Below are 19,697 nucleotides of genomic sequence, written 5' to 3'. Positions count from 1 at the left end.
CTTTAATAGGATGTAGTTCATAGCTGGGATAAAAAAAGAAAATGAAGACTCATTCAGGATTGAGACAATAAATAAATAAATAGCAGTTTCATACATGAACATGCCCACCTCCACTACTGCTAGAGCAATTCTTTTGGATCATCTTTGAGGGTCAAAAACTCCCAAGCATCAGACCTGGATAATTGCGGGGGTTAGTTTCATCCTGGAATCACTAATTCTCCAAAACAGCAATTAGATGCTACCTCAATGCCAGCAAACTATTTGGAGAGCTTACAAGAAGAAAGTCTCTGCTCTCAATTAACCACAAACATGTCTGTGCCTGGAGCACAAAATATTGCTCAACTTTTTTCTGTGGTCAAATGAGACAGAAAAACTCAAGTTTGGCCCCTTAAAAAAAGGAATGCACTATCATGGACTATCAAATAAGGAGATTGTACGTGAAGATCTTGCGAGACCTATTGTGGAGCTTATAAGACTGAGTTGGAATCAGGTATTCCAGCTGGCCAGTAATCCAAAGCACCTAGATGATGCACTGACCAACCTAAACAGTGTCCAGTTCCTCCAGCGAGGAACAAAGACTGATCTGGAGAGGTTTTGTGTGGAGGAACTGTCTCAGATGTGTTTGAGTGAGTTAGGCAGTGGTTAGGCCTGAATGAATGAATGAATGAATGATGACGGAAACTACATTGGCAGGGGGTTGAGCCTGTCTTACACTTTTACTACTTACTCACTAGCGTGAAATCCAAATCTTCCTTAGGAAATACTGTAAAATAATCAAGAAATATAAAATGTTTGCATGTTGACCCTACAGGTGCCCCTCCCTCCCTTTTCTCTCTCTCACTCTCTCTCGCTCGCTCGCTCGGGGTGGTCAGAGATCTCGCGTTGCGCATGCGCAGTAAGCTCAGTCGTACGGCACCGCTAGTCGCGGTAAAAATAGTTTGGAGTAAGAAGGGTTTTAGCAGCGCAGTCACAGTTTCCCGTTTTCTGCTGTTGTATTTCTCCAGAATCAGGTAAGTAAACCTCTGTTCTAAGAGAATCTGCCCATCTCAGCCTTTCTTCAGGAACTTTTCTTTAGTTGAAGAGTTAATGACCTTCTGCGGGAGGCACAGGTCTACAGGAGTGAGCAGAAGGGGAACATGTCATTATTCTGTCATTTTATTGTGGGCTGATTGTTGAGCGTGTTTTTCCCACGGTTGTGAAGAGCCTGGGAATCGCCACCGTGTAAACGGAGTGTTTTAGGGTCGTCCGCGGTCGCTGGGCTGTGTTGGGAGCGCAGTGGGATCTGTGCTGCATTACGAGAGACAGATAAAACACATTCCACACATGGTGTGGTGTGGCTGCAGCCCATCACAGCCATGAAATACTTGACAACCCCAAAATGAGCTCCGAGAGGCAAGAGTCCAAAAAATCCTACCTGCTGTGATCACTTACAGCTTACAAAGTGGGATCACTTCTCTTGTTTACCAAGCAGTGGACTGTGGTTCACTTCTGTTGGGTTATGGATATTTTCTTGTCCATATTAAACCATGGACTTTTTTTTACTTTATTATTATTATTATTATTATTATTATTATTATTAGTAGTAGTAGTAGTAGTATTCTGTTTAGAAATAAAATGAGAGATCAGTAGCACTATTGGGTGCATTCATTGCAGTTATGCAATGTCAGATTTGTAGTAATATAGATCTGTGTGTCCGAAACTTTGCAGACACCCTGTTCACGTTTGAACACATGGCTTTTGTTATCTCCAAAAAAAAGCACTTCAAATAGACCAGGACACTCTGGAGCCAAAGGTCACCATACCCAATGACAAGTGTTGGCTAGAGGTCTTTAAAGCCTCCCAGCACTGGGATGTGGAGCGGTGGAGCAGTACCCCACCTTACTAATGCTGAAATCAGTCAGATTCTCATAGGAGTGTTTCAGCATCTAATGTGTTCTCTAAAGAATACAGTCTGTTGCTGCAGCAAAGGGATACGTTTACTCTTTATAAGTTAGAAGTCAGAACAGTGGGATCTGAAGAGTACAACACTGCTATCTAGTGGTTGGGGTTTAAACACAACACAAAATGAACCACCATCTGCTGCCAATCCTGGCAAGTAAACTATTAATACATTTGAGAATATTGTATTGGAATACGCAAGTGTCTCAATGTTTTTAATAGCCCTACTTGTGAATAGCCCATTTGGATGAGCAGGTATCTACAAATATTTGGCCATGGGGTCAGTTTCCTGGTGAGAAATTAGCCATTTAGAATGCTGTTTCGTCCTGGACTAGATTATGAAGACAAGACTCCCTGTCTATGAAAGTGACCCATGGCATTGTTGGACAGCCAGAAAAACACATACACTGCACCTGAGAGGAGAATTGAGATGTGAGCTGTTCTTTGCACTGTAGTGATTCATTTCTAGCATCAGATGCTTTTAGGCTAAGTCAGCCCAGAGCTAAATCAAACCCAGATGGTTCAAAATGTCTTGAGGTTCAGTGCATGCCCAGTGTAAGTGCTTTCAAACCATTAATAATCACAGCGTTACACCAAACAATGACTGTTTTTGTCCTTCAGCTTAAAAAGACAGTAATGTATAGTGTGCAACTCAAGTCTTTCCAGTGAGAACCAGTGCAATGACCAGGAGGACAGCTCCCAGTAAACAGACAGGTGCAAAGCCACAAGTGAGTCACTCTGACTCTGTCTCTATGTGGCCAGTTGTAAGACTCCCTTCATTTCCTCCACAGCGCAGAGGAGACAGCAGGGTAGTGTTACTCAGACAGTGACAGATATATCTGCCCACGGCCGGCTCACTGCCCAGTGGGGGTCACACAGTAGTAAAAGTCTGTCTCTTTTTCTCACACACACCCCGTAGGAGGGCCACGATGAATCACAGAGTACAGCACTGCACAGATATGATGAAGACTGAGCTTTGCATGGATGAGAAAACGTGGTCATAGACTTACATAACATACATTTGGCACTGATTTGGGTTCTACACATTTCTACATTTGCCTCACATGCTTCCTCATTAGTGTGCAAATGAACATATCTGTTATTAAAGCATGTTACAACAGACTGTGTCCTCTCAAAAGATAACTGAAATTAGGAATTGTGCAGCATAGCAACTTTTACCACCTACTGTTGCTTCTGTCGAGAGGTGGATATATTAGGCAGCAAGTGAACAGACAGTTATTGAAGGTGCATTTAAAATGGGCAGGCATGAGGACCTGACCACCAGATTGTGGTGATGGCTAAATGTCATCAGCTAAATGGGGTCAGAGCATCTCCAAAACTTTTGGGTTTTTTTGGACTGTGGTGGTCAGTACCTACCAAAAGTGGTCCAAGAAAGGACCAGTGAACTGACAACAGGGTAATCGGCACCATGGCTCATTGAATCGATCCATGGATGCTCGACCTCACAACTTACAGGACATCTGCTACTAACATCTTGGTGCCAGATACCACAGGATTCCTGCTGTGGTCCCGTGGAGTCGATGCATCGAAGGGTCAGATTTGTTGTGGAATCTCAAGAGGCTGTGTGTACATTTCTAAGTGGATTTCGGTAGCAAAATAAGCTTTTTTTTCTGTGTAAAAATATTTCAACACTCATTATTATCTTTAAAAACTCAGCATGCTTTTGTATTACTCATGTGTTGTTGGCACTTGGTGGCCACATAATAAGCATGCTGAGATCCAACAGCACTCCCTGTTTTTAAGAAAAAATATGAGCTGTCTTTCAAAATATCCAGATGAAGCTACTTCTAAACATGTCTGTATGTGTTTCACTAGCTTCCAAAAAATAGCTCAAGTGGATGCTAACATAAAAAAAAATGAAAGTGTTGGTGATGGTGTCTCTCTAGGGATAGTGGACATTGGGAAGATTTCAGGCGAAGGAAATAATAGCGCTCTTATATTTAATGTACATTAATGAAATAGGATTTCATTCCAAGTGATTTTGGACCATTTCTATTGGTCCATTCAACACAAAATGTTCACAAAACTGCTGCCATTTTCAAACTATGTAAAAATGACAGAAATATAGATACCATTTTTTGTTTTAACAACAAAGGCATGTGTTTTGATTGTTTTTCTCCAGGATGGCAGAAGAGGACAAGACAAACACCTGTGGGACAATTTGCCTCAAATACCTGCTTTTCACCTTTAATCTGCTCTTTTGGGTCAGTCTAAGTGTTGGCAAATAGTGTTTTATACTTATGTTGAATAGTCACTTTCTTCAAACTATAGCTGACTTATCCAATAAAGTCCTCATTTTTTATTCAAGAACATTCCAGAACATCCAAGTTAAAATCATGAATTAATTCATAAATCTTATATTTTATATTCCCTCAGTTCCCCAAATAACCTGTGAGGAAATTCTGCTTTGTACTCAGAGCTCAGAATGAGAATGAGAATTATAGCATTCATCTCTGTATTGTTTTTAATTCAGTAACATGAACAAAGTCCAGGTATTTTAATACAGTAATTTAGAGTCCCCTAAATATTCCACCACACTAGAGAACAATACATGCATCAGATATCGGTTTGAAATATTAGTCAGACCCAAATATGTGTTTGTCTGACAATAGCCATATGCCATTGATATCATTGTGCAGCTTGTCCTGAGTGTTATGCTGTAAATCTGTTGCTCTGTCTATCCCAGTTGTCTGGAGGTGCTGTGATGGCAGTGGGGCTGTGGACTTTAGTGGACAAGAGTGACTACATTAGTCTGCTCTCCTCCAGCATGTATTCTTTAGCTGCCTACATCCTCATCGCAGCGGGTGCCATCGTCATGCTCACTGGAATCCTGGGCTGCTGTGCCACCGTAAAAGAGAGCCGAGGACTTCTGATAGTGGTGAGTTGTGGTAAACCACCAATTCATTGGTCAAAGCTAGACCTTTGGGTGCATCCATTCTGTTTTTATAAGATCACTATTGTGCACATGCTACTTTCTTATCTCTAAATATGTGATACATTATATTATTAGAAATATTACAGGATTGGAGCTCTAAAAATCTTCTCCAAAGAATTGAAATTGACAGCAAATTAGAAAATGTGTGTGGTGTTACAAAAGGTATTTATGTGCATATATTACTGAAAAGCAAAAGGGCTTAAATATTGAATTATACATCATACTCAGATTAACATGTTCATTAAAAAAAAGGCTGCCACCCACACATCAAGAATATCAAGAACACACTGAAGCTCTGTGGGAAGGAAGTTCGAATGAGAGCTTTTTCAGAATAGCAAAGGGCATTGCCAAAAAACTGTCCTTCATTCTAAATATAGTTGTGGAAAAAGTTTTACATGGGTTGGTTCCACTACACTGCTAATGTCCAGGGAAACTGTAGGGAGGGCTGTTTCCTTTTCATTTCTGATTGATGTTATGGTGTAAAACATGGAATCAATGCTTAGAAGAACTCTTGGCTTCCTGCAGCACTAACATTCACTGTACCGTAAAAAGCTACTGCATGTGTTTTTCACACTGACGTCATTAGGCAGTGCAGTCTAAATTAGACCATATGCACGTGTGTGGGTGTCTTGTCACAACACTGACAACATGTGTGATTTAAATATACAGGCATGTGGCTTTAAGAGCACAGAGTGGGCAACTGAGTCACAGCTGAGGAATGATGGGCATGGATGGTGGGGGGGATTTTGGCTACAGGAATGAAGAGGAGAGAACTCCGTACAGGAAGGGAGGGAATTGTGTAGAGGTGTGGGAGTGTGAGACAGAGAGAAAGAGAGAGAGGGAAAGAGTGAGTGAGTGAGTGTGTGTGTGTGTGTGAGGCTTACTCAATATGAATGTTTTACTTTTCAACAACTGATAGACATCTGTCTGTCTCTCTTGCTTTCTGTTGAAGGCAAGGTCGGTCCAATGAACGTTCAATGTACTGTTACTCACTTGGAAGCAAAAACAAGGCCCAGCATTTCTGAATTTGAATTTAATCTATAATGTTTTGTGCTCAACGAGTACACGTACACTCTATGATGGTGGAGTAACTGTCTCTACTGTCCAGGGAAGGCATTCTATTAGATTTAGCTGTGAGGATTCGATTGCATTCAGCGACAAGTATGTCACTGCGATCAGGATGTTGGATGATCACCACCCTACCTTATCAGACCACATTTTATCATTAATAAATGATTTGTGGATTGTGTAATTGTTTGTGGATTTAGGATTGTGTAACTCAAGCCTAGGCCTAGTATAACTGATCTTGATTACTAATAAGCTGAGTCTTTCTGAATTTTTAAATATTTTTACTGACATATTACTTACTGTAAAAATAACTGTGTACAATGTTAATATGGACCATTATTGTCTTTTGTTTCTCTGGAATTTCTTTTGCAGTTCTTTGTTCTGCTGCTGTTAATATTCTTGCTGGAGATCACTGCTGGAGTGTTGGCTTATGTGTATTATCAAGAGGTAAAGCAATGTCCTTGTACTGTCTTTTTACTTTAGCTCAGAGATGGCCATCTTGTCCTTTTGATACTGTTTTGTTTTGCCATGGTACTTTCAGTCATGTTGACAGTTGTTCTGGTGTTCCTTCAGCTCTTCCTTTGTCTTTCCTTTAAACTTCCAAAGTTCACATTCTGTACATGCATGCAAATAACAATGGGCATTTAACCATGTAGATGGAGTGAAGGTTTTGTTATATGGCGTTGCACATTCCCTTCATCATAGTCTGACTCAGTAGATAAGTGAGTGTAACGCATCTGTTTACCTGGTTAATGTTTCTCAAACATTGTTGTAAGGAGCTGACTCTTATAGCACTCATTTTCATAGCTGAAGGGAATGTTTCAAAATTGCTATAGAAATTCAGTCACTGAGGTACAAACAGAGTATTTCAGTGGTGGCGATAATGACCAATATCAACAACATTAATATAGCCATTTTTTACTAGCAGAAATGACTACTGAACCCTCATGAGTTTTCTGGATTTTATGTAATGTAATGTTGATAATTACAAAGTAGTGATGAATCAAAAAAGTTTTCTTTGTGTTCTATTAGCCTTATAATGTGTACCTCTCTGCAATTATTTGTTTTTAAATACTTCAGGCCCAGTGTTGTAGATTATTCAAACATAAATCCTCCCATCACCACACTATGATTATATATTTGTATACATTATTTATTTATTGTAACCTTTTAGAGTTTATCTAGAACTGCGCATTTCGTAAACCAGTACTTGCATTTTAACTATTTAATAATTGCAGTAATTCTAAACAATCTGCAGAGTCCCTCTTGAAGAGGCTCTTAACACTTCTCAGCTTTTGATAAACTGTATATATATATATATATATATATAATTGAATAATATATTAAAACTATGATGATATACAATGTCCAGTAACATTGTAGAGGTTATAATTAACACAGTGAGTCTGAATAGCAGTTTTAGCACATGCTGTAACTGACACAAATTCCTTGTTGTTAAGAGCACATAAGAAAACATTAGATCTGTGATATACAGCCAAATTCATATTCACTCCATCATCTGTTAAATGTATAACAGTGTCTGCATGCCTTCCATACCTTGACTTCTTCTGTCGTCATAAAACCCTTTCTTTCTTCCTCCTCCACTTCTTCTTGTTTCAGTGTTTCCCTTTCTGCTATAAGGTAAACCACTACCACACAGTCAGGTGTCATTCTTCCTTCCTCTTTGTCAAACCTCAGTCACACAACATCCAATGACATCCAAGTTTTCTTAGTCTTCAAATACACATTGAATGCAAGTCCGGAATATGACTGTGTGAAATGTCTGTGTATTAAATATATCACTGTTGAGAGTTTACACCTTATCATCCTTTGTCTAATTTTTATTCGTTTCTCCGCACAGCTGAATGAGGAGCTCAGAGTGGACCTGAAGGAGACCATGGTGCAAAAGTACCAGAAGCCTGGAGAGGAGCATGTGACCAGAGCTGTGGACAAACTCCAGCAGGATGTAAGGGTTTATGCAATAAAGGCACTTTGAAGAGATCTATAAAACATGTTCAATAAACTGACGTACAGCTCAGTGCAGTGCTGTGCAGAGTGTGTCATTGTTTCAGCAATGAGTGTAAAATGATTTACTTTAATGAAGGACTAAGTAGATATAGAATTAGACACTATGTATTGATTGACAACTGTAACTGTTGGCCTTCCTCAAGGAGGGCTTTGGAAATGGTTCTGTTAACCATTACATTTATTGCAGGTATTTATTTTCACAGACGTTTGCGCTGTACTGTGTGCGTAGAGTAAAGCAACCGTTGTCGTTACTTAGTAACAGGTGGTCAGTGGAACAAACCAGGTATGATGAAAAAGTGGGCTGTTATCAGATATTACAACACGACAAGAATGCTACAAAATTATTATATTGGAGGAGCTGTTGCATAATGAAGGATGTTTTATATATAGCTTTTTTAATTCTTATTCATAGGTTTAATACACAGTTATTCATCATTGACATATTATTAACAGCTATGAAACTAATGTGTATGTTCTGTAGTTATGAGAGTGAAGAACTGAAGTGTGGACCCACATAAAGGCTCCTAGGGGTTTAGAGGTTATGTTATTATTTTACGACTTATTATTCAGAAACCACTATGTCCCTGTAATATTGTTATATTGTACTATTGTTACTGTCAGATAAAAACCTTGTATCTTCAAAATGACAGTTTTACAGGAGAAAACTTTCTTTATTCTCAATGCAACTCTCAATTCCAAGTCATTTTGGAGCATTTCTATTGGTTTATTCATCCTACAATGTTGACACAATGTAAATAATATAAAGAACAATAGCCTGTTTCCAGTTATGTCGTGAAAAACAGCAAAACTTCAGAGAAAAGATGTTTGCTTAACAGTGACGATATGTGCCTTATGTTATGGTAGTGTGGAACTGAAGTGTGGCCCCTAGTGCTGTACAGCAGCACAAATTGTCAGCCTTTTTAACTGACGTCAAAGTAGAAGACCAGAAGGAGGCCATAATTTTGATTCTCACTGTTTTGTGCTTGCTGTCAAAGTAACGCCAAGTGTTCACTCTCTTCCCACACCCCTGTCTTGTCTATGACACAGCTGAAGTGTTGTGGAAGTAACAGCTCGGCAGACTGGCAGCAGGGAACCTGGATTCGCATGTTTGCTGACAACCGGCTGGTGCCTGACAGCTGCTGCAAGACCCCCACTGAACGCTGTGGAGTGAGAGACCACCCATCCAACATCTACAAAGTAGAGGTCTGCCTTAAACACTAGAACCCAACTCTTGCATTAAGAAGATTGGAAACATTTATTAGTAAACCTGACATGATCTACTGTTTTCTTAGACATATCAGCATCAGCTGACCTGTGTGAAGGCTGGCGGTCGTTTTCGCAAAGGACATGAACACCTAACCACTGCTTGTGGTTACTTGTGGTAACTTTTATTAATAAAGAACCTTTTTTCTCCATGTCAGGGAGGCTGCATCTCTAAGTTAGAGGAGTTTATTCTTCAGCACTTGCAGATATTGGGTGCAGTGGGGATTGGCATTGCATTCCTACAGGTAAGAAATCATAACACTTTCCTAATGAATTTGAGCTTTTCTTACCAATATATACAGTTTTCTTAGTATTTGTGTATGTTATATTCTTCTTTTCAAGATTTTGGGAATGATCTTCACCTGCTGTTTGTATCAAAGTTTAAAGGAGGAGCCTTATTGAGACCCAGTATCCAACCCTCAAACTCCTGCAAAAATGCACCCACACATCACACCTTCATACCCTCTGTTGGTTTGTGCTACTATGCAATGTAAATATTTTCTGATGTGTAAAATGATGAAATGCAGCAAGGGATAAAGCAGTGTCTGTGGCTGCAGGGCAGTCATTTTGAAAAAGCAAAAACTAAGGTCATTGTTTAGTGTTTCCAATACAATGACACAGACCTCAACTCTTGATGTACGTATTAGGTGAGGTGTTTTAATACACCACATTTCCAGACGTATCCAGACACCTTCTATAATTAGTGAAGGTGTTCAAGTGTGCACACACAGCTGATATATTCTCCATAGAAACGCATGTTTAATTAAATGGGATGCTCTGGAGCAGCAGTATATAAGCAGACAGGCCCACTCCCAACTCCAAGTGTCAGCTAGAAGAGTATAGAGTTCCCCAGCATTGGGCTTTGAAGAAATGGAACCGCATTCTCTGGAGTGATGGAGCCCCATCTAATACCTTTGGGTTGTGTTGGAGTGGCGGTATCAATCCAGAACTAATCATCCGGCCTCAGTACCTGATCTCACATCTAATTTAAAGGTCTTCCCAGAAAAGGGCCAAACTCCCTGTTAATACTACTGATTTCAGAAGAAACTCCCTGTTACTACCCTTAATTTCAGAAGATGTTAGATGAGCATTGAAAATATAGTGTATAGGCTAAGTCCAATAAATGCAGAGAGACCCTCCAGTTCTGAATGCATTTAAACCCATGCAGTGCAATCCTGAATGTCTACCTTTAAGACAGTAAGTAAGTACAGAATGACATGTTTTATTATTGCAATATTGTAATATTGCATACTGCATATTTACCTACACTGTACAAAATGTAGCTTAGTTTAAAAACATCACACTTAACAGTGTATACTCATTAAAATATGCATGTGTTAGTTACACTTCTCTACCAAATGGTTGTTACATTATGGATAATAACATGTTTTAACTATCTTAGTTTTTTGAGATGAGAGCATATTTTAACATATTTTGATATATATATATATATTCACAAAGCACTAATAAATCATAGCATTGATCTATTAGTCTACATGATAGTGTTGTGTATAATACTGGGAATATTGCTTTACAGTTATGACAATCATTGTTTATCACTTTATCATTTTTGTAACACTTTGTTGTACAACAGAGAGATTTTAAAATCAAATTAAAAAAAAATTGTGGGAATTTCACAGTCCTCTGTTTATGTGGTTGCGGAACAAAATATACAACGACGGTTTCAAGGGGAACATTTTAGTTGACGGAACAATGAAAATAAAAGCAACTTGTATATTTTCCTAAAAGCTCTGAATAAAGTTGATTTCGTTTTATAGTCGTGTTGTGTTCACGTTTATTCGCTCTGTGAATGTGGACTTAACATCACTTGGTGCCTTTAAGACTGCCGTTGTCGCTTTAGTGAGGTTTTAACCAGCGGAGCGACACTGAGTGTAAACAGCACAATGACTTCTAAAGCCACCTGCCTTATTGTGGCAAGCGCAGCACCTCAAGGTACGTGTCTAAACACACACACACACACACACACACACATCTGCACTTAATAAAGTCTCGATCTAGTGCACAAACCAGAGCCACATGTTATGTTTCTTGATGTATAGTCACAGGCTACATAACCACACACTCTCTCTGCTGTTAGGAGTGTGTGCTCGGTCTTTCCAGCAGTCCTTCTCCCTCTGCAGTCCAGTGTTCAACCTCCAGACAGCCACTCCTGGGGTGAGAACTAACTGTTGAATTATGTTTCAGGGGTGTAACGATACACATTCCTTCAATTTGTAGGTAATTATTTGTTTCCGGCAGCCAGTGCCAGTGCAATGACCAGTATGACCAAGCTGGCTGACCGGCCTGATCACGCTAATCGACTAGGTTTACAAAGCTGGTTGACCAGCATGACCACGCTAGGTAATCAGCATGATCAATATGACCACCTTAGTCCATCAAGCTCATAACAAACATATGCTGTGCTAGTCAAGCGCTAAGCTGGTTAGTAGAGGGGTTTACCAATTCCACTGCTTGGGACTCTGCACCATACACATTTTATGTTTTCTTTTCTTGTACACATAATTACATTAATTATCTAATTAATTAACACGCTCTTCTCATGGTGGATCAGGCGTGTTAGAGTAGAGAAAACACTAAAATGTGCAAAGCAGGGGATTCTCAGATCTGAGAGCTGTTTTTTGACACTTTGACAGTGGTCTCCACAAAAGATGGCTAGTAAAAGACCATTAGAAGAGAGTGCTGAGTGTATTGTCAATACAGTATAACATCTTAAAACAATTTCAATGGTTGCTTTTTTTTATCAATATAAATTTAATGTACTGTGAAGTCATTACAAATATTGCTGCACTACTGAATTCATTTAATTCAAAGATTCTTGCATTTGACAGGGGAAACCTATCGACTTCGCCGGGGTTGATGAAAGCTGTTCTCGGTGGGTTCAGGACTTCAGCATCAAGCCCTACGCCACTCCTGCCAAACTGGAATCCATTGATGGTCGAACTGTTTGCTTTACTTTTATAGCTGTTATTTATCCATTCATTTATTCATTTTCTGTTTTAAGCTGTGTTGGCAGTAGTGGCATGATCCTTCTCTCCCTCTATTTATTTCTATTACTGTGACTAGCGACTAGATGCATGTACTGTGATGTGCTAGCACAGGGCACTAGAGGCTGTATCTGTCAGGGTGGTTCTGAATTGCAAGTGCTGATTAGTGTTTGTGCTGTTGCAGGTGCTCGTTACCAGGCCCTGCTGATTCCAGACTGTCCAGGAGCTTTGAATGACCTCGCCCACAGTGGCTCACTGGCACGCATCCTCACCCACTTCATCTCTCAAAAGAGTAGGAGATTAATATAACAGTGTACAGTAATGGTAGATGACTCATAGGTGATATGAGGGTTTCTTTTATTTAAACTAATTGAAAAATGTCATGGTAGGCAGAAGTGATCACTGTATGTATATGTGTTCCAGAGCCTGTGTGTGCTGTAGGGCAGGGTGTTTCCGGCCTCTGTTGTGCCACAGAAGGCCAGAAATGGATATTTAGTGGATACAGCCTGACTGGAGTAAGTATCAGTAAACACATTAATAACCGGTTGTCAAAATTGTATAGTGGATAGAGCCTGACTGGAGTATGTGTCAGTAAACACATACTCCAAAAAAAGCTCATTTTAAAGTCTTAGCATTAGTCATAGCATTAGTCATATTCATTCAGTAGTCTGCGTCATTTCTGTATAAGGGATTTCAGTATGTAGCCTTATTGGTTTTTTGACCACTAAACAAGCTTGTAATTCAGAGGACCATGTGACATTCAAAAGAAAATGTAAAACATTGTTCAGATAAACAGCTTAGAGTTTCTGACTCGACACATGACTCAACACTTTAGAGGTGACAATGGGCCTTATTTACCAACCGTTCTCAAGAAGAAATTTCTTCTTAAAACCCACTTTTTCCAAAACTTTTCAAAAACCTTCTCAAAACCCACAGTTTTCACAAAGAATCATACGTTCACCCATGTTTCCTTATTTAGGATTTGTTCAATTTGCAAGTAAAATGGGATCCATCATTACAAGAGCAGATCTGTGGACAGTTGTGCGGTTTAAGAACACCTCATATACCTGACGTAGACTGTTTGGAAGAGATTGAAGAAACGGCAAATGAGGCCCAGTATTTACTGTATCTCAGAATCTCTCTCTTTCTCTTTCTCTCTCTCACACAAAGCCATCTGTATTTGAGCTGGTGCGTTCTCCAGATTTTGCCAACCTCCCTCTGATTGTAGAAGACTTTGTGAAAGATAATGGAGGATCATACACAGGTGAAGATGTACAATCCTCTCTGTTTTCACTAAAACAAGTTCTTAAGCACTGTGTTAAGTAATCATGGTCCAATCAGGCCAAACTTGTACAAGCTCATTTAAGCTCAGTAAACCTGTGGTTTTGGATATGTAACCATAATGTATAACAAGTGTTTTTTGTTTGTTTGTTTTTTTGCAGCCAGTAAAGAGGATGCAGTACATGTGGTCCTTGATCGCCACCTAGTGACTGGTCAGAATGTTCAGTCCACTACAGCTGCGGTTAATAACCTGATCCTGCTGTGTAATGGCAGATAAAAGCCTCTCTCATTCATGTGCACAGGTCTTATTTACGGTCACCTGGACAGTTAGGTGATTCCAAAAGAGGACAATGCTACTTGTTGGACATGTGGACCAAATACAATATTGCATGAAAATATATAAATAACGTGTATAAAATTCAGTGAATGGACAGTTCTGTTGCCTTAACTTGAAGTTGCTAAATAAAGTGGAGAATAAAGTTGGAGGCACTTTAGACATTTGTCTTCTTGAAAAAACAGAAGTGCAAAAGTGCAGAAGTGTTCTGTTAGTTTCCCACAGAAAGTCATGTGATATTCCAGTAAAACACTCAAATATAAGCATCTTTCCTTTTGTTGCTTTTATATATAATATCATTTAAAAGTGTGGAATCATTGTTTAAAAATCTATTTGGTTGCACATAAATGTGTTTAGTTTGATTCGTGTGATTGTGATTGGGAAAGTGATTGTAAAACCGCTGAACCATATGCTGTTTGGTTTTCTGCCAAACATCTCCATTTTGGGTCTCATCTGTCCAATAAAATTGTTAAAGTCTTGGTATGTTCAGAAGCAACTTTACAAACTTAAGCTGTGCTGCCATGTTCTTTTTAACTTTCTCCTGGCACCCCTTCCAAACAGGCCATACTTGTTCAGTCGTTTTCTAACTGTATTGTTGTGAACATTTAACATGCTTACTGAGGCCTGTAGACTCGGAGATGTAGCTCTTGGGTGGAGCATTACACGCTCTGACCTTGGGGGGAATTTGATGGGACGTCCACTCCTGGGAAGATTGGCAACTGGCACTAGGCGGCTAATTTTTTATTTCTTAATTCCTATGAAAGCAGTTAGAGCGTTCTTAATTTTTCACACAGTTTCTGTATTTTGGCTTCATTTTTGTTAAATAAATAATTACAGTTACAATCTGTTGTTGATCATCACCTCATTTAAAAACATCTAAGGACTGTTTTTATGCCCTGATTCTAAATCTGACAGTTCTTCATATTGTAAAATTGTAGTCATAAATGGATCAATACAAATGCTCCAAAATGACATTAAATCAATTTTGTTCATTGCATCAGGTTTTTTCAATCTTTTTTTCAATGTATAAATATATACAGATGTATGTTCAGGATGATATACTTGTGTTTGTCTGAAACACTAGCCCTCCGTTTAATACATTCTAAATAAAGCAGAACTAGTAAAAAATAATTTTATTGGCATGCTCAGCACTGGTTTCGTCTTAAATAACAACGTACTGCAACACATCAACTTTTGGGAAGATGGAACATGTTTTGTATGTGTGTGCATTAGTGGTCCCATTTCAATTTAGAAAAGGTCATAGAAATAGTCCAAGCCTTGTCCAAGTTCCCACATAGAAATTCCTGTGCCCAGTTCTGCTGCCAGTGCTATTCGTAGCTGGAGAGACTAAAAGGAGAAGACAAACAACCCTGTCATTGTCATTTTGTTTTCATTCATATCTGTCAAAAATATTTATTATTACAAAAATGCAGACTGCCCTACCTTCAAAGTCGGGTAATAGACTACATGTTTTACTGCATTATTCCTGAAATATAAAGGCCAAGCTGAGTTATCATTCTTAACTGTAAGCAGTTCTAATGTCTGGCAAACAGTGTGAAAAGGATGAATTAGAGGAAGGAAACAGATGTTACTAGAACACAAGAAAGATACTGGATGTCTTCCATAGCAAAAAATATAGGAGCTATATTTAGGGAGACAGTTATCTGTGTGTGCACATTGGTGTGTGGTGCTAACCTCCTGTAATTGAAATAGTGCTCTCCTGAGTACTCGTCCCAAAGTAGCTTCGGCTTAACTTCCTTCAGTAGCTCAATGTACCTACAAAAGACCAAAAATAGAGATATCATTTAAAAGGACCATACTAGTATGTACCAAAACCAGTTCTACTTCAGTGTGTGTGTGATGTAGATTTATTCTTATGTAAACATTTTTCCATCTTTACAATGTACCCCCCCTCCCTTTAGCTCAAATTCTGCATTAGGATTTTACTTAATTCTACTTAAATTTCCTTAATATTCTCAACATTATTTATTGAACCAACAGGGGCTGTTCCTTAATAGTTGGATTGATTGTATATGTAAGAGTTTATAGAGAGCTACATTTAAAAATTATAAATATTATATATGAATATTTTTTCTGCATACCTGCCCCCTAACAGGGGCTCAGCCCCGCCTTGGCTAGAGAAGTCAAGGCCATAGAGATTAAGTCCCAGCAGTATCTTGTGTCTCCATTGGGTCTGTGGTGCAAGTTTCAACACACACTCTCGCATCCAGGGCAGAGGGGAGCTGGGACCAGGCCTACAGGCACACACAAGTAAAAAAAATAAAATATAAATAATCAACATGGGACCTCCACCCACCCACCCCGTGATATTGCATTGTGCCATCAAGCTGGGGAGTGTAGTACATGCATCCTTCCAGACACGTGAAGCTCCTTTTTGTAATGCTTCTGACACAAAGTCATTGGACAGCTGAACAAGCATGTAAGAGACTGGCCATTTTGTTAAGTCAGTTATCATATGTCCACATTGGCTGAATGAAAGGGAGCCTGTCTAACCTGCCAGGAGTGGAATAATCGTAAGTCATCAAACTAAATCCATCCACAACTGGAGCCAACTTCTCAAAGTCTTCCTGCCCAAACATGCCCGGCTGGTTTGTCCTAAGCACAAGACAAAAAAATAAACAAATAACATTTTTTTGCTAATGCACAGAATCCCAGGTATAAAGCTGAGCAGGACTCTGGCTCAGACACAGGTAGACAATATTGCACAGAAGCAAAGACTGTGTTCAAGTAATGTGATCACGTGACATCTTACTTACCCAGGACTGACAGCTGGAGGAATGACCAGAATGCAGGTGAGCTTCCCAGCATTCAGGAACTTGCACAGGTGTGTGATCAGGTGGACCAACTCCCTGTATCACACAAATACGACAGAACACACTCTCAGCAGGGAGCTCAGTGCAGAGAAATTCAGTCCTGCCACAAAAATGCTAAAAACATGCAGTCAGTTTAAAGACATTCAGTCTTGTAGTGACACAAATATTCTATATAATATAATAGTCTTTCTCTCTCGCTCACTCTCACACACACTGACTTTCTTTTGTTTCCACCCAGCTGACTCCATAGTTCAAGAGTGTAGCCATCAAACCCCTCAGCCTAAAATGCAAATGAAATGTACAATACTCTCCTGTAACTGTTATTTCTCAGCCATCTTTATTCAGTGACATCATGTAAAAGTATTTTATTTCTCATTACAAACCCCCCAACACAGATGTGCCACCTTACCTTTGCCACCTCAACAACCTCTCTTCCAATTTCCTCAATCTCATCCTCACTGTCCAGCACCCTCATGTAGTCATGATAAGACCAACCATCAAATAACAACCGAGGTACTACAGAAAAGAGTGAGGGTTGAAAAAGTTGAAGGAATATTCAAATGATAAGGGAACAGTCATCAGGACTTAATGCAGGGAGTCACAGAGAGTCTGTAATGGAGAAAATACTCACATATTTTATTTTTCTTATTTGCTTTTCTCACAGCTTTGACCCAACCTATAAAAAAGCATTACAAATGTATAACTTGAAGTGATGTCTTATGTTATTTATATTGCTAAATTAATAGTCTGGAGCATTTTAAAAGAAAATGTGTGTCATGCACTCACCAGGGTCATGGTCATGCAGGCCAGTAATATGGTAGCTCTCTGGCCCCCTGCGTCGGAGCTGTAGCCAGACTGGAGATACTGAGGTCAGTTTAGGCCCAATCAACTTGGCAATGTCATACCCATGGGCATTCCACTAAGGATGACAGCAGTAAAAGAAAAGACACAGAAACAGTTGTTTTTGTAAAGCCTCTGTATGTACCAAATGTATGATGTAACATTTACGATATTGGCTGTTTGAAATGTGGAGCTCACGGATAAAAGATGTGGCAGCAAAGTCTGTATTGTGTAAGATCTAAAGAAATACAGAAAAGGCCTAGAGGGAGAAGAGGGAAAAAAAACAAGTATGAGGTAAAAAGTCACCGGCGTAATGTAGCCCAACACTGCTCCCTGGACGTTGCGTGTTGAGATGGTCTGAGGGCAATATCTCTTTTCTTCTCTGACCACATCCCTCCACTGGGGATCTGTCACTACCAGGCCTCGCTCCTGCACTGGCCGCTCTGCTACCGCTGTCTGAGACACACACGCACACACACACACACACACATATATAGGGTAAAGGAAAGCAATAGTGAGCAACAACATCTGATTGTCTCTCATTAGATGACTTGGCTACTTATTATAACAACCTTATATTTATATACTGTCAATGTCACGGCAAAAGAATTCTTAGCTTTTAAAGACAGCCAGTGTAAAAAAAAACCTTTATTCCACAGCAGTTTGAGGCATGTCTATTGGTCCATTCATCATGAAATTGACATGGCAAATTATGTCAAAGTGAAAAATGGAAATACAACAGTAAGCAATTTTCCTATCCACTTTTAAGCAACCCATATATTATATATTTCAACACCCTACCATCTTTAACCTGCTGTAAACTATATCTGCTGTTGTGTTGAAAATAAAAGATGTATTTAGTCATTTTTTTTACCTCAGCCTCTGACAGTTTACTGGACTTTTTGGCATCTGTTTTTGAGAGGGTGCCTCTGATCACAGGGACCAATATACAGATGTACAGGAATGTCAGGACAGCTCTCATCTCAGTCTGTTCTCCTGTACTGGGGACAAAAATATCTTACTGCTAGCACATTTTCTTGTGAAACTACTAGTGAAATGAATAGAGACAGTGTTAGTCCTTTATGTCATTGTCTAATAAAAATATATGCTTTTATGCTCACAGATGATCAGGGGTGCCATATAGGGGTTTGGGACGATTCTAAGGACCTGAGACTGCCAGGGGCCCCCATACAATGTATTAACTGAATTATTAAGTAAGCTGTTAGAGAAGCCCAGTGTGATATCGTTTTACTCTACGACTGTATGAATCAAACCCCTCTGACTAAAAAGTACATCTAGGCCTGTGTCCTTCTCAGAGTAGGAGAGATCTTTCCGAAGATCTTACTGACAGGAACACACCATAGATCAGCTCCCCAGCTCTGAGACGACTGATCAATATGGGCCCTTGTGAGGATTTTATACAGCAAGCTCACACTCTGTCAAACGTTCAAGGAAAGGCTAGATAACTGCAGGACATTTCTTTTGGATCTGTTCTTTGAGCTAACCCGAGGAACACTTGCAGGGCTGGACAGCTTTAGCTCGTCTGGGACATAAACACTGGTAAAGACAGTTAAAGCTGGTTCTGCTTTGTCTGTTGCGATATGCAGTGAAATAACAGTCAGTACTTACCCAGATGTTTCTGCAATTTGTATTTCACAGTTGTCAGATGTGTAGAATTTCGCTGACGTGCAGAAAGCAGTGCACCATCTCTGTGACCAGGTACCTGAGTTAGCTAGCTTCTCTACTACAGCGCTGTCAGCGGCGGTGGGGGTGCAACCGGAGAAGACGGCCACGTGACTGGCTGCTAGTACGAGCACTTCCTTCCTGTGTTTGAACGAGAAGGCGCTTTAACAGAGGCGTAGTCCCCACAGCTATGGTCCGAAAAGCTTACTGAACCATCCTTCCCTCGATTTGACTGATCTGTAGCTCATATATTTACTCATATCCATGAAACTGTCTCTAGTAATGCTGGTGAAATGATTAGATACAGCGTTAATCATTTATTTCATTGTTTATTTAAAAAATGCCTACTTTTCTGTGCACAGATCAAGTCAAGTCAAGTCAGATTTATCTGTATAGTGCTTTTTACAACTGTTGTCATCACAAAGCAGCTTTACATAATTAGTACTTAATAAAGGACAGAGACAGAG

General features: G+C 39.6%; 3 protein-coding genes across 4 annotated transcripts; 2 read left to right on the top strand and 1 right to left on the bottom strand.

Annotated features, from left to right (window-relative positions):
* Nucleotides 1–864: 864 nt before the first annotated feature.
* Nucleotides 865–9,685, top strand: cd151 (CD151 molecule). The gene is made up of 8 exons (XM_072672053.1): nt 865–1,010; nt 4,082–4,163; nt 4,646–4,837; nt 6,335–6,409; nt 7,824–7,928; nt 9,038–9,193; nt 9,412–9,498; nt 9,596–9,685. Exons 1-8 carry the CDS (start codon nt 889–891, stop codon nt 9,653–9,655), a joined length of 879 nt encoding a protein of 292 aa, XP_072528154.1. The 5' UTR covers nt 865–888; the 3' UTR covers nt 9,656–9,685.
* A 1,438-nt stretch (nt 9,686–11,123) lies between these two features.
* gatd1 (glutamine amidotransferase class 1 domain containing 1) lies at nt 11,124–14,716 on the top strand. Its single transcript, XM_072672082.1, has 7 exons — nt 11,124–11,206; nt 11,352–11,428; nt 12,103–12,208; nt 12,443–12,550; nt 12,682–12,773; nt 13,429–13,522; nt 13,701–14,716. The coding sequence occupies exons 1-7, from the start codon at nt 11,158–11,160 to the stop codon at nt 13,814–13,816; spliced, it is 642 nt and encodes a 213-aa protein (XP_072528183.1). The 5' UTR covers nt 11,124–11,157; the 3' UTR covers nt 13,817–14,716.
* A 275-nt stretch (nt 14,717–14,991) lies between these two features.
* chid1 (chitinase domain containing 1) lies at nt 14,992–19,308 on the bottom strand. Of its 2 annotated transcripts, none has more exons than XM_072672064.1 (13): nt 19,177–19,308; nt 18,422–18,548; nt 17,854–18,003; nt 17,494–17,626; nt 17,339–17,383; nt 17,117–17,223; nt 16,926–16,987; nt 16,651–16,743; nt 16,388–16,489; nt 15,976–16,128; nt 15,569–15,649; nt 15,317–15,359; nt 14,992–15,220 (listed from the first exon to the last, which is right to left on the bottom strand). In XM_072672064.1, the coding sequence occupies exons 2-13, from the start codon at nt 18,527–18,529 to the stop codon at nt 15,122–15,124; spliced, it is 1,176 nt and encodes a 391-aa protein (XP_072528165.1). In that variant the 5' UTR covers nt 18,530–18,548; nt 19,177–19,308; the 3' UTR covers nt 14,992–15,121. The 2 variants fall into 2 exon arrangements, with proteins under 2 accessions (XP_072528165.1, XP_072528172.1); XM_072672071.1 differs by having other exon boundaries at nt 18,422–18,543; nt 19,177–19,269.
* Between the last annotated feature and the right edge of the window lie 389 nt (nt 19,309–19,697).

The sequence above is a fragment of the Salminus brasiliensis genome, chromosome 2, assembly GCF_030463535.1.
Source record: "Salminus brasiliensis chromosome 2, fSalBra1.hap2, whole genome shotgun sequence".
NCBI lineage: Eukaryota > Metazoa > Chordata > Actinopteri > Characiformes > Bryconidae > Salminus > Salminus brasiliensis.
This window is presented reverse-complemented; position numbering and strand designations above follow the sequence as displayed.